This window comes from Ambystoma mexicanum, chromosome 1p (genome assembly GCF_040938575.1).
Source record: "Ambystoma mexicanum isolate Mex_15411 chromosome 1p, UKY_AmexF1_1, whole genome shotgun sequence".
Lineage (NCBI taxonomy): Eukaryota > Metazoa > Chordata > Amphibia > Caudata > Ambystomatidae > Ambystoma > Ambystoma mexicanum.
The window spans coordinates 34,709,704-34,724,316 of record NC_090921.1 but is presented as its reverse complement, the minus strand read 5'-3'; the positions used below and the strand labels follow the sequence as shown (position 1 = coordinate 34,724,316).

Here is a 14,613-nt window from a genome sequence, read left to right as displayed (position 1 = left end):
TAAAGTACAAGCAGTACAAGACTGGCCTACCCCCACTACACAGACCCAAGTGAGAGCCTTCTTAGGACTCACTGGGTATTACCGCAACTTCATGGCAGACTATGTCACCATAGCTGCCCCTCTGACTGCCCTCACTACTCCGAAGAAACCCAAGAAGGTAACTTGGACCGACGAGTGTGAGAAGGCCTTCAATGGCTTAAAAGACTCCTTGTGCCAGGCCCCTGTCCTCAGGGCCCCTGATTATCAAAGACCTTTTATTGTGCAGACGGACGCCTCTGACACTGGGATAGGAGCTGTACTATCGCAAGTAGATGAGAAGGGTAAGGAACACCCTATTGGTTTTATTAGTCGCCAGCTTAAGGACAGAGAGCTCAGATGGTCCACAGTGGAGAAAGAATGTTTCTTTGTTGTGTGGGCCCTACGGAAGCTGAGGCCCTACCTCTATGGGACCCATTTCACTGTGCAAACTGACCATAAGCCCTTAAAGTGGTTAATGAACATGAAGGGAGAGAATCCAAAGTTGCTTAGGTGGTCCATAAGTCTACAAGGCTTCGACTTCACTATTGATCATAGGCCGGGTGTCCAACATAGCAATGCTGATGGGTTTTCCAGAATGTTTAACCGACCTGAACAAGAGTCTCATCCAGGGATGGATTAGTTCCCCCTGTCCATAGTCTGGGAGGGGCGAGTGTTAGGAACGATTTCTTAATTGTGGGTAATTTTCCGTCCATGTGGCAACCCCTAAACTTTTTGCTGTTGTTTTCACCAGGATCTAGACTTTGCCAGAGAAGTGCAGCCTTCTGCCGCACTCCTCTTGGCTTTCGCTCCATTCTTACGGGGAAACTGACTTGCCCTTAAGACAGTCAGTACCGGGAAACGTTGTTTTCCGTAGTTCTTTTATCATGTTGCAGCTTTCGCGCAACATGACACAAGAGGGCACTGTAAGCTAAGTTACTGCTCTCTTGGGTCTCTAGTCTACTACAGGCCCTAGATACTCTCTTGGGATTGTTAACGAACGGTGCAAGTGAATCACGGACGGGACTGGTGGCAGCGATCGTTTCTTTGTGTTTTTGAGCTCCTTTTGGCGTTTAAGCACGTTTCTCGCACTTAGCCCAAAATAGTGGCCTGGCTACCAAAATGGCCAGCCCACGAGGCTCGTTGTCCTGTCCGCTGACCGTCTTGCCCCCTTCACCTTCCCCAGGTTGAGCCGACCCGGGGCCTTCCTTATTTGGGCATGTACTTTCCCGCGAAACACAGATGCTTACGCTGGCTTCTACAGGCCTTGTGTGTGCCTCCAGGATGTGGGCTGGGATGTCTGGTCCCAATACACATCCTGGGTGCCAGAGAGTCTAGGGTGGTGTGAATGCCTGGGACCTCCGTGGTCCGTGATAGGTCCACGTATGGTGTGAGTGTTTTGTGAGCAGATCTCCCATTGGGTCCCCTCTGTTGTGGCGCGAAGGGAATCGTGGATAAGAGGGGGCTGGAAACACCACTACCATGTCGATCTCCTGAGTTCTCACGAATGAAGGAATACAGGAGCCAAGTATCCTGCAACCACGAGGCTGAACCGAGGAATTGCTGGTGACCCGCTGAAGGACTGCTCCTCTGCACTGCTGTCGCTTGGTGAAACCCTTTCTACCTCTGATCGGACAAGAAGGCCTGTACTGGTACTTCGACCCTTGGAATAGTGGGAACAACTATTCTCGGCATCTTTACCATCTCCTGCACGTAAGCCTTCGGAAGTGTCTCTGGGCCATCCAGCAGACTGACTAGCCTACCCAGGAGTCTTGCTCTGTAACCGTCGTCAAGTTGTGTTGTATTACGAGTCCTTGTCACTCTCACACGATTCGTACACTTGGCATTCCCAGGTCTGAAGTGAGTAGTGTACATTTGGCTGAAATACACACGGCCGCTCGGTTGCCCTGCTGTGGTAACTACTGTGCGGGTTCCCTGCGTTTGGGACGTCCTCAATTCAACTTCTACTGCGGAATCTACACGACGCCGAGACGTCCCCTGCTCGTATTGGAACCTGCCAGCACTGAAACTGACGCGGAGAAGCCTGGGTCTGCTTGCATCGGGGACCGGTGAGTAGCATCGCTAGGAACTGGTTGCCCTCCTGCAGGAGCCCATAGCTTTTCCCCGCTGTGTCTAACAGCACGCCTTTCCATACTCGCGCTCTGCTTCTGCCCACAGTGGAGGCTGCGCTTGAGTCGCAGAGCTCTGTTCATCTTCATTTGTTCACTGAACTAAACTGCCTGATTCCCTCGAAGAGACTCCCCTTTTTTGCCCGTTGGCACCAGCGTGTGCAGGTACTTTTCAGCACAAGGCTCCACTCTTCGTAGGGCTTGGACTTCCTTTTAGTTAGGTGCCTCTGAAGGCGGACTGGGTCTAATTATTATTCGCACTGCCTGTTTTCCTCCCCATCTAGGTGGTCTAGACATTTCGTGCGTCTGACTCGTTAGACTCGTTTGTATTTGTATATATATTGTATTGGTTTGGTATGTGTTGGTTTACTTGAGTTTTATTGTGATTTCTCGCTATGGTCGATATTACAAAGGCCTTGTAATAAATGTGTATATATTTTTAATATAACACCTGCTTGGAGTAATTTGTAAGTGTCCTTGCTTTGTGTGCTCATTGCGGGCTTTCAGTCACCCTCACCCCTCTTGAGACCTAGTCTTGATTGGCGAGACCTACCCTGATTGGTCTGGCTTGTCCAGAGGTTACCCTGTTCCAAGAAACTAAGCTGGCCTTCTGAACCTCTGCCCCTCCAGGACACGGTTCAGAAATCCATCTTAACACGAGGGTAGAAAGGGATCTGGAGGAAATAAGAACTCCTCATCACCCCGAGTCCCTGTACTAGGATTACTGCTACTGGCTCGACTGGGTAAGGCACAATAGCAAGGGTAATCAGGGAAATGATCTAAAATCTCTTATCAGTTATATTGAGGTTTCAATTAGTATAGACGTATGAACTAAGGCACTTGGACACTGTAATTTCCTTGTCGTAGAATCTCACAGCCCTTTTGCCTCTTCAAGTGATTGCGGATCCTCCTGCTCTGTTCTCAGGCACTGTCAGCTGCTATCTATGCTTTCCATGTATGCATAACATGTACGACGGAAATGTGTAAGAAATTAAATATACATTTAATGGCATGCAATACCTAAGCTTTTCATTACATTTTTTACATTGTGCATTTCTGAGCTGCATAAGTTCTAAAATTCTTTTCATTCTCAGATTTCATCTGAGGCACAAGGGAACAAATGCAGGCACTCAGAATCGTACAGTGCATTAGTGGGGCATCGACACACAAATGCAGCTCTTGCCAGCTTAATTAACCTTTTGCACCTGTGATGGCAGAAAATAATAACTGGAATCTCTGCTTCTTTCAACAGAAAACAGGGCCATTATCAAAACCGAGAAACTGGCAAAAAGATCAACATACTCGCAGAAAAACCAAATTCCCTGTACATATACTGTTTGTGTGGAAGGTTTTACAGACAAACTCGCCTTTCAACGGCATAAGAGTTGTCACGTGCGGCCCTATAAATGCACAGACTGTGAGAAGGGCTTTATCCAGCGCTCCCAACTCATGACCCATCTGAAGGGCCACAGGAAGGAGATATCTACCAGCAACTTCTGTGACCCGCGCTCAGCTATCAGACCAAGTCTAGCCAGTCACAAGAAATCCTCCATGGACAAAAGACTCTATAAGTGCACAGAGTGTAACAAAAGCTTCACTTCGCCTTACAATCTGTACACACATTTGAGATCCCACACAGGGGAGAGACCATACCAGTGTACATATTGTGAGAAACGTTTCTCTCAAATTGGAAGCCTGCATAAGCATCAGAGGATCCATTCTGGGGAGAAGCTGTACAAGTGCACAGAATGTGGCAAACATTTTAATCAGTCTTCTGAGCTAAGACGACATCAGACATCCCACGCAGGCGAGGGCCCATTCCAGTGTACAGAGTGCGAGACAACCTTCAGTCAAATCCGACATCTGCAGAAACATCAGAAGATCCATTCTGAGGAGAAGCCCTACGAGTGCATGGAATGTGGAAAGCAATTTACTCAGATGTCACATCTCTGGATACATCAGAGATCCCACACAGGGGAGAGGCCGTACCAGTGTCCACAGTGTGATAAATGCTTCTCGCAGATCGGAAACCTGAACAATCACCAGATGATCCACTCTGGGGAGAAGCCCTACGAGTGCACGGAATGTGGCAAGCACTTTACTTGGGCATCACACCTGAGGGTACATCAGCGGATTCATTCTGGCGAGAAGCCCTATGAATGCACTGAATGCAGTAAGCGTTTTAGCCAGGTGTCCAACCTGAAGAAGCATCAGAGGATACACTCCGGGTTGAAGCCCTATGAATGTAGGGAATGTGGTAAACACTTTACTCTTATGTCTTACCTGAAGGCACATCAGAGGCTGCATTCTGGGGAGAAGCCCTTCTAGTGCAAGACATGAGGTTACATCTGGGGACACGTCAGAGATAGCACAAAGACGGTTTACTCTAAGGTGGGTAGCAACCAAACTGAGCCTTTATAAATTGGTAACATCTCTGCTGTGATATAGACCGAACAGCAACAGACCTCACACCCACGATCAAAACTACTGCCGAGAAGTAATTCTGGTATTGGCTCCTAAACTGCATGTTACTAACTGCGCATATAGGATGAAACTGAAAATATGTTGCATGTAAACATTGTTAGCTCTGCTGTGGTGTTCGTCTTCTGTAAACTCTATTTATACAACCTGAGCAGCATCCAAAGCAAAATACACGCAGCCACAAAACCGGCATAATTGTCAACTTGCAGAATGGACACTTGGAAATGGAACAAACAGTGCCGGACTGGTTTCAGAGCAGGAGATCTTCCTAAGTGGATCCTTGTCATCAACTAAAGACCTTACCATTGAAGAGATACAAACACTGGGAGAACAATGACAAACGGAGGAAGCGAAAGAGAATAACCAAGAAAACTCACCAACAGAAATGAGATGAATGGAGTGACATTTGTAGTGGAAATGTCATCATTAAGAGTGAAAGCTGCTGACGTTTCAAACTTTTTGGGAGCCCCATGTCAAACCAAGTAACTTAACTGAGCAACCCTAGCTCCACTTTCTCCTCAGGGTTGTTAGTGTGGACGACCCCCTCATCACTCTATCAGTATTCTTGTTTATAGGGGGCATACTGGAGGTATTTTGAAGTGCAATTCTCTCTAAAATGAACTTAGCTGAAAGCCAAAGGTTTTAAAGGCTGCACTCAAGGTACACTTGTGAATTAGTTCAAAACGTCAGTGACTGCCGAGTGATCCGGATGTCTGTGGACAATTTGGGGTGAGAGTGGTGTACTCCAAAAGAAAACATTTGGAAACAGCTGTGAGAAACCTGAAGGTGTCTCACCCGCTAGCCCCAAGGGATCTGTCATACAGGTTGCCAGGACACGGCCATCGCTATTGGATCCAGTTCCTGGGGGTGGACCAGTGGGGGACGATCACCTGGATGGGGGGTCTTCGGGGAGGAGTGAAGGTGGGATACCGACGGGTGAGATGCAGTACCTCCTTCCTTATAACACATTTCCCCATCCTACCCCGTATGATATTCAGAAGCTCTACCCACCCCGCCCCTTTTCCGACCCCAACACTTTCTTACACCACGAAAGACAATGGACTAACACCAGGGCCGTTTACCTGACAAGTCCCAACACAAGGGTCAGGCAGAGTCAGGCAATTAACAAAAATCACACACACCTCACAACCCTTTCCCTTCACCGCAGGGATAAAAGGTGGAGTACGAGAGCACACTTTAAGCAAGGCAGACCGCACAACGAGACAGCTAATCCATTCCAGGATGGCAGTACAAGAGAAGGAGAAAGGCAGCGATTAGCGAAAGGACGACAAGGAGGGAAGTGTCCTTGCCCTCTTAGACCCAGACACGCAAAGCCTCCGTGAAAGGAATCATAAGGACGGGAACAACAGCCAGTTTATGGTGTAGTAGATGTCAACGGTGCAAGGAGCCTTTCGACACACGATAACCAAGTCAGGGAGAGACGATTGCTACTGTGATACCGTCCTTGACTCCAGAGACAAGAAATACCAAGCGGTTCATCACAGCGGGGGAATCGGAGGGAGAACCGATAGTAAACGGAACCGTGTTAATCGAAGGTTGCAAATGGCAACATAACGTAAACTGAAAGAAAAAAGACTTTGGGCCTCATTATAACTGCTGGTCCGGAAACAACGTGCTGGTAAGCTTACCGGCACCGATGTTTCCAGACTGGCATACTACAACTCTGCGGATGGGTGCCGTCCCGCCCCACAGAGCCAGACCTGCCGGACGGGACGGCACCCGCTCACAGATTTTTCACAGGAGCACCGGCACTGTTAGTAATGGTGCTGGTGCTTCCATGTCCCCATTCCCATGGAGTCCTATGGAACTCCATGGGAATGGGGACTAACAAAAATGCCGGCGCCTGACTTCCCGGGCGCCAGACTTGGAATAGCCAGGGGGCATGGGGAAGTCAGGCGGCGGTAATATTTTACAGGTCCGGCAGCAACCCGCTGGCAGCACCGGCAGGGTTACTGCTGGACCCGTAATGAGGCCCTTTGTGTGTTACGGAACTGTTGAAACAGTCCAGGGAGAGACCAGCTGCAGAGTAGTCCGGGGCCAAGTGGGCGCTCGTTTTGAAAGACTCTGGCAGGTCCCTGTTTGTTAAAACTGCAGATCCCAGAAGGCCCTAGGAGAGCCGACGCAAGAGCTCAGAGTAGTCATACAAGGGTCGAGTAAAAGCCCTTGCACAATCGAAAGTCTTTGACCCATAACTAAGAGGGAATAGGTACGTGTGAACCCGATGTAGGGATGCCAAGAGGAAGGCTAAGGGAAGGGAAACCCAGCTATCTGATAAGAATGTGTTAGAATGGCTATGTGAACCTGACAGAGGGATGCCAGTAGGAAGTTCAGGGAAATGAATCTCACGTTGTGTTGAAACCAAGGTGAACTGTTGAATGAGGCAAATTGTGAACCCGGCTGAGGGATGCCTGCGAATTAGGGTGAACAGTAACACACCCGTGAACATTGTGGTAACAAATGTGAACCCGATCGAGGGATGTCCACGTTGCAAGAAGGATCGGAGCCCGGTTGAGGGGATCCAAGGGTGAAGAGAGATCGCCCCACGTGAAGATTATTCAAGATACATTTTGTTTGTTGTTTATGGTCCATCAGGCCTTCCAAGGCAAGAGACTTTGTAGAACAGAGACTTGACCCTGGAAGAGCCTGGCATTGTTGCAAGGAAATATAACCTTGTGCTGGCGAGGCCCAGAAGTGTGTCTGCTCAAGAGTCCCACTTTGTCCCGTGCTAAAATCGTGGGGAAGGGAGACCCCAGCCATACCATCCTGACTTATTTTTTGGTGAACACTTCTTTCTTTTCTGGTGAACATTATCCCACACTATTGTGAGGTAAGGATTGGCAATAGTTTTTTTCTAGTATAGGCTCTTCTCATTTGACAAGATGCCACAAGGACAGCCTATTATTATTTGATGGTCGTAGCTTGCTCCCATCTTAGATTTACGTTTAGATTATGTGGTTTTCCAACCCGCATATACAGTTTAATAAACACCCTTGAACTGTGATCACTTGTGTCTGTCTTTACTGTTGCCACCATGAGTTCCTTACACAGCTCATATTACACGGCCTGCAGTAACAGCCGTCTAGTTTTGGTTAAGTTGCTAAACTCATAGGAAGAGCACTTTTTCGGTGGCTTATAACTTGGCTCCCCCTGGAGGAATCCTTACCAATATTTGCAAAGCAAGTATATGGCTGGCTCTGAATTTTTTTGGGTGAGGTTTCGTGCAGGGGGCGGGGAAGGCAAAGTTATAGGGGGAGACCCCAAAAATGTATTTTTCCATAGACTGAATGGGCAAAAACTTTGCGCAAGGTTACAGGCCGAACAGCAGGACGGATTTTCACCAAATTTGCAGCAGGAGCGGGGGCTTGGGTCAGAAAGTGTGCTTTTGTGTGTTTGGTGGAAATCCGACCAGTACTTTTGTTGCAAAGAACTGAAATGTACATCTAAAACATTAGTGATTTTCCTGTTATCGCCACGGACCGAAGTCTCATTGGCCTGTGGTACGCTGTGATGTCGGCGAACATTGGACGAGGGAAGCGTGCTGTGCGTCAAATGTTTTGGGAAAGTCACCATGGTGTATTGGAGGATAGTGTTGTGGTGTGTGTGGCAAGACTCTAAGTCATTGGGCCTCATTACGAGTCCGGCGGTAACTGAGCAGAAAAAAACTGGCAGGTTACCTCCGGACTCGTATTACCATTCTGCCTCTGTGATTCCCGGAATCACCGGGTCATTACGACCCCAGGAATTCCAGAGGCGGAATTGTGTAAGTCCCCTGGGCCTCTTGTATGTAGCACTGTGCACACTAAAATTAGTCATATCTGACTCAACTCCAGCGTCCCATTTCCCTGTTCGCTGCGCGGTCAAAATGTTGATTGCAACGCAGTGTGCAGTGACGGAATGTGTGTGAAAAGTGTTCCATGACGCGGCATGTTGTATCAGAGGACAATGCAGTGGCGAAAGGGGCTGAAAAACATAGCGTACGGCATCTGGTGGTGGGAAGAAGGGATCGAAAGGGAGCTGGAGTGAGAAGTGCTTCATGTGATATATCTCATTAGAAGACGATGGTGGTGTGCCAGCACTATCCATGCATGCTCCGCCAATGTGCGGATACCTCAACAGGCAACAATCTTGTGTGGTCATGGCAGCCAGCCTTCGTTATTGCATGACAGGTGCAGCAGCGATGTCTTTCTTTAATGAGTGGTGGCAAGCACATTTGCAGAAGGGGAGTGCATTCCACGAGACATGAGGATTTAAAGATAGCCTGTACTATGGTGTGCTGTGTGAGGTAAGTCCGTAGCCCCATCGATGCATGGCTGCAGCCCTAGCACAGAAAAGTATGCCTACTGGTTGAAAAGGTATGTGCACTGGGTTAAAGTAGGTGACACATTGTTGCTTTTTGTGTGTGGTTCGGCTGCAGTGCACACAGTGTTGGTTGCATGGGTGTGGTGATTGATAGAACAACCTACAGTTGTCAGTGTATGGGTGGAGATGCTGCAGTGAACAGTCGGAATAGTGTACATATGGAAGAGGTCACGATACAAATGGTTCGTATATGTTCTTGCATAGTGTGCATTGCACAGATTAGTAAGTGTTGCAGTGCACTACGCACCATTGGTTTAATGCACGTACTAAAGTGTTGGGAGCAGGCCCAATGTGGTGAATATTGTCTTGTTTGGTTGGCATGCTTATAATGCTTTGTGATTGGAAGTGGGTAGCACTGCCAAACACAATATGTTTCTGCATTACGGTAAGTGGAACATGTGTCCTTGCCTCCCTGCTTTATGGTGCAGCGGATGAGTGGAAGTGCTGGTGCGTATGTTGTCTTTGTGATTTATGGCACATGCGTTATGTTGCGGTGAGTGTGGCCTAGACTGTCGGGTGCATTGCCGAAGACCGTAGGCCGTGGGCTATGTGCCCAACAGCCTAGGCCTTCATCACAGCCACCACAACATAGTGCAGCAATGCAGTTGTCACTCTGCATGCATTTGAAGTTGGTCAGTAGCACACAATGGTTGCGGAGGACATTGTACACTTGGTCTATAGACAAGACCACTCCTCTCATAGAGGCCGTGGGGTAGCTGTCACCGCCAAGGAGACTCTCTCGATCAGGAGGATTCAAGGGAACCTTGGTCAGAGTTCTGACTACCCTCTGCTCATGAAGCTCTCCCATAACTGTACCATGGCCCTCCACGTCGTTTATCGCCCTCCTGGCCCCACCACTGATTTCCAGGAAGGCTTAATCCACTCACTTTCAGATAACCTAAAAGAATAATCCAAATTCATACTCTTAGGCGTTCCTAACTTAGGGCTGAACGACCCCAATGATTCACAGGCCACTGCCCTTCATAAAGCGCTCTCCATCCTAGGGTTCTCCCAAGCCATCTCTAGGCCCGCCCACATTAAAGGCTGCACATTAGACTGGGTGTCCCACCATAACTGCTCCCTCTGTATCATAGAGATCACTCCCATTCCATGGTCTGAACACCATTGCATTAAATTTGATGGGCCCCCTAAGCCTACCATCCCTCTCCCTGCTGCACTCTCAAGAAGCTCTCGGCAGCTCACAAAGGCGAATCTCATCCAACACCTCTTGGTGCCCACACTACTGCCCCCTTTCTCCAATGACACTGAGGTACTCGCCAATGCATTCAAAAGGATCATCACCCAGGCCATCGACACTGTGGCTCCACGTATCCTTACAAAAGCCAAAAAAGCATGCCAATGCCTGGTTCACCCAGGAGCTCCTACAGTTATGCTCCAATAAAAGGGCTGCACTTACTACCTGGAGAAACAACCCTAAGGAGATTACTAAAGCAGCTTTCAAGGCCTTGTCTAAAGATTATAAAACCGCCATCATTAAGGCCAAAGCTTCATCCTTCAACACAGCGATAGCTAATGCCAAATCAGGGACAAAATAAATCTTTACCATCTTCAGAGAGCTGGAGAACCCTGCCTCCCCGCCTCCCACCCTTCTAAAGGATGAGGCGTGGTGTAATAAAATTCAATCTGCCATGCTGGATAAGCTGGACACATTGCACTCCAAAATCCTTACCCACCTTGCCCACCAACAGGCACTTACCAACCTAATAGCTGACAGCCACAGTAGCCCGTCACCAGTATCCAACTCCAGCCAATCACCCATGTTGAATTTAAGGATATGAGTGAACTTGAAGTCATTGCCCTCCTCAGATCCATTAAACCGTCCAATTGTAAAGGGGAAGCCTGCCCAGCACAGGTCATTAAGGACTGTGCCCCCTCCCTTGCCTCTCTTATCACGGTTTTCATTAACGCCTCTTTCCAGTCTGGCCATGTCCCAATTGGACTTAAGGAAGCGTGCATTCGTCTGCTCCTTAAAAAACTCTCCCTAGACCCATCGGTCCCAGGGAACTACAGTCCCATTATCACTGTCCCCTTCTTATTAATAATCCTGGACAAGGCAGCCTACCTGCAACCATCTTCTCGGTCTCTGGCAGTCAGGGTTCCGGCTGCGACATGGCACCGAACCAGCCCTCTTCGACCTCAAAAACCAGATGGAGGACCTCAGAGATGCAGGTAAACCTCCGCTCCTTCTCCTCCTCGACCTATCCGCTGCCGTTGATTTGGTGGATCACAAGACCCTCTGCCATCATCTCTCCACCGCAGCAAACTTCTCCCCAAGGGCCTGTAACTGAATAACTTTGTTGCTGCAGGACAGAACAATGAAGTTCTTCTCCGAATCCTCCTGTGCCAACCCCAGCATCATTAGATGCGGGGTCCCAAAGGGTTCTTGCATTTCTCCCACCCTTTACAACCTTTTCACGAGGCCATTGTTCAAAATCCTGGACGCACTGGTCATCTCATATACAAACTATGCTGATGATACCCAGGTGCTCATCCCCCTCTCGGGTGACTACCTGTCTGACTTGAACACCCACAATTCCATCTATTCAACAATCCAATCCTGAACGGCCGAAAACTGGTTATGCCTCAACAGTGAGAAAACCAAAATTCGTTTTATTGGCTCCCCGTCCACCCTGGGCAGGCTGGATAAACAATACAGCTCCTTCATAGTTGACAATATCCCCATCACTGTCTCACAAGCTATTAAGACCTTGGGTGTGTATTTGGAACCCAACCTGACCATGAACAGTATCCTCCTCAGCATATCACTCCAAAATTATTAATGCAGTGAGACCGTTCCTATCCCAACTGTCTCGCCATCGCCAGGGCAACAATTGGATCTAGACTGGACTACTGTAATGCCCTTCTTGTAGGAACCTCAGGCAAAAATCTTCCTAAACCGCAACTAGCTCAAAATAACGCCAATGGTCTATCACGCAGGGGTCATATCTCAGGGCTCAAGAGGCAGGTCCACTGGTCACCTGTCAAGGAAAGGATCATTTCAAAACCCACGACCAGGCCCCCCCTCGTCTGGTCCAAAGGATCTCCAAACCCCTTGCTTCCAGGCCAGCCAGAATGCCATACTCTAACTAGATAACCGTTGCCAAAATACGCAAAGCTCGTGCCGGTGGCATCAGCTTCCCAACTATGGCTGTGACCTACTGGAATGCCCTCTCTCCACAAATCAGGCTAATTGACTCTCATGCGGTCTTTCGCAGGGCCATCAAAACCAACCTGTACCGTATCGTCCTCTGTATTGTAACCATGCACCTTGTACTAAGATTACTTCTATGGACGGCATTCATGTAACCCGGAATCAAGCCTTTTTACGTTCCTCTTATAGCGCCTCAATGCCTTTCGGGCTGCAGTGCGCTCTACAAATCCAAAAGAAAAAGAAAAAAAAGAAGTGAGCTGCTATGCGTACATTAGCATATGGTGTTCATCATTCGTTTCGTTTTGTTTCGTTTTTATTTGTAACGCGCACCATCAGGCCCGGAGGCATCAGGGCGCAATTTAGAAATAGTTTCAAAAGCATACAATTTTATATATTCACAGCATTAACTGCACATAGAATTCAAAGCATACAGCAATCTACATATCTACAGAAAGATTAGGGCAGGCGTTTCCCGGGGGCTAGTTCGGGCATCATGGGTGGTTGAAGAGCCAAGATTTGGTTTTAGATTTGAATGCACTAAAACATTCTTCAGATCGGATGGAGATGGGAAGGGCATTCCAGAGCTTGGAGGCTAGAACGGGGAAGCTAGATCCACCCGCTTTTTGTAGTTTGAACCTCGGGATGGTTAGGCAGTGGGTCTGAGCCGTTCTTTGCGGGCGGGTGGGCGCATGTCGGGATATCCGGCTAAAGAGGTATGGTGGGGCTTGGTTAGCTAGGCATTTGTGGGTGAGGCCTAGGACTTTTAGTGAAATTATCTGTTTGACCGGTAGCCAGTGTAGGTTGGATCTAGATTCGGAGATGTGGTGGTTTCGTGGGATGTTTAGGGCTGCTCTGATAGCGTTATTCTGGGTGATTTGCAGTTTGTTCAGATTCTCTTGGCTCGTTCGAAGGTAGAGGGCGCTCCCATAGTCGATTTTGGCCATAATAAGAGTTCTGGCCAATGTGACCGTGTTAGGGGTGGTCAGAAATGGCCTGCAAGCTGCAATGAGTTTGCAAGTGTATGCTGAGGAGGATCTGACTGCGTTTGTTTGACGGGATAGGGATAGAGTGGCATGAAGATAGACACCATCATTGTCCCTGTTGCACAATAGGGAGCCACACGTCAACATTTGTGTTTGCAATGGTTAGGCCCTTATAAGACCCTTGCTTGAGAAAGTGTTTGACCACATTGTCCCATGAAAGGAAATCATCAGCATCAGAAAGTTGCAATATGGACAATGTACACATCCACTCACATACCGTTCAGCACAGGCAACACAACGGCATGGAGCCATGCATGTAGAGATGTGCTCAGGGTGAAAGTTGGCAGGCGCAATTGCAGATAGGGAGTGCATTACACATAACATGAGAAGTAAAACATGGGTTGTACTAGGGTGTGCTGTGTGTGGTGAGGCCCTAGCGGTCAGTGATGGTAGAGCAATGGCAGAAGGGGAGTACAATGAAGACCACATAAAACTTGAAACGTACACTGCAGTATGGTGTGTTGTGTGTGCTAAGCCCTTAGCCCCTTCCATGAATGAGTGGCCACCTTGCACCGCCAAATATGTGCCCTGGGGTGAAGTAGATTTCACATTCTTGCCGTCGGTGTGCGGTGTGTGATCATTACATACAATGTTGCTTTCATGGTTGTGGGGATTGGTTGCAATTCTTACACTGTGTAGTACAAGCCTGGACCTCATGGAGTGACGACTCCTCTAGTGTGTCCTGTGGGTGCAGTGGTGAAGTAGTGGATGCTTAGAAGTGGCTAGGGGTGTCCTGCATGTACCTGGCCACTTGTTCAACTGCATGGCTCTGTTATGTTGTGCTGAGTGTGGCAAAGGCCTACACTGTTGGGTGTATGGCAAAAGGCCGTAGGCTAGGCACTGAAGAGCCTAGCCCTGCACCATAGCACACCACCATAACTCAGACATGCAGTTTTAAGTATGCATGTCTCTGATGGTGGTGACGTTAAGAAATGGTTTAAAAAAATGTAGACGTGGTAGAACAGCACAAGTGACCTGATATGCGTCCAGTACAATGTGGTGTACATTATTCCACAACCTTGGATATTAGAAAGGCACATGGCACTGTTTGCGTTTGGCATGAGTTGCCCTTTGCACCACCCATCCTATGGTACGTTTGTAGATTGTGGTATGTGGCAAATGTTCCCCTTCACGAGGCCATTATTTTGTGCTGGGTGTGGTTAAGGCCTGAACTATTAGGTACATGGCCGTAGGCCGCTGGCCATTGGCCATGCACCCAAGAGCCTATCCCTTGACGACAGCCAGCACAGCATACTGCAGCCATGCAGAGTTGCCTCTGCATCTCTCTGAGGATGGTGACCTTTGAATAATGGGTGCAGAGAGCATTTTACACTTGGTGGAACAACCAAAGTGAGGTGCTATGTGGTGACGAGCACATGGTTTAGGTCATTGC

General features: G+C 48.4%; 1 protein-coding gene across 1 annotated transcript in view; it reads left to right on the top strand.

Moving 5' to 3' along the window:
- The window catches only part of LOC138565367 (uncharacterized), a 168,828-nt gene extending 161,181 nt beyond the window's left edge, over window positions 1-7,647 (top strand). Inside the window, exon 4 of the mRNA XM_069642973.1 lies at window positions 3,397-7,647. Within this exon, the coding sequence (XP_069499074.1) occupies window positions 3,397-4,472 (1,076 nt within the window). The 3' untranslated portion in view covers window positions 4,473-7,647. The remainder of the gene's footprint in view (window positions 1-3,396) is intronic.
- The last annotated feature ends 6,966 nt before the right edge of the window (window positions 7,648-14,613 follow it).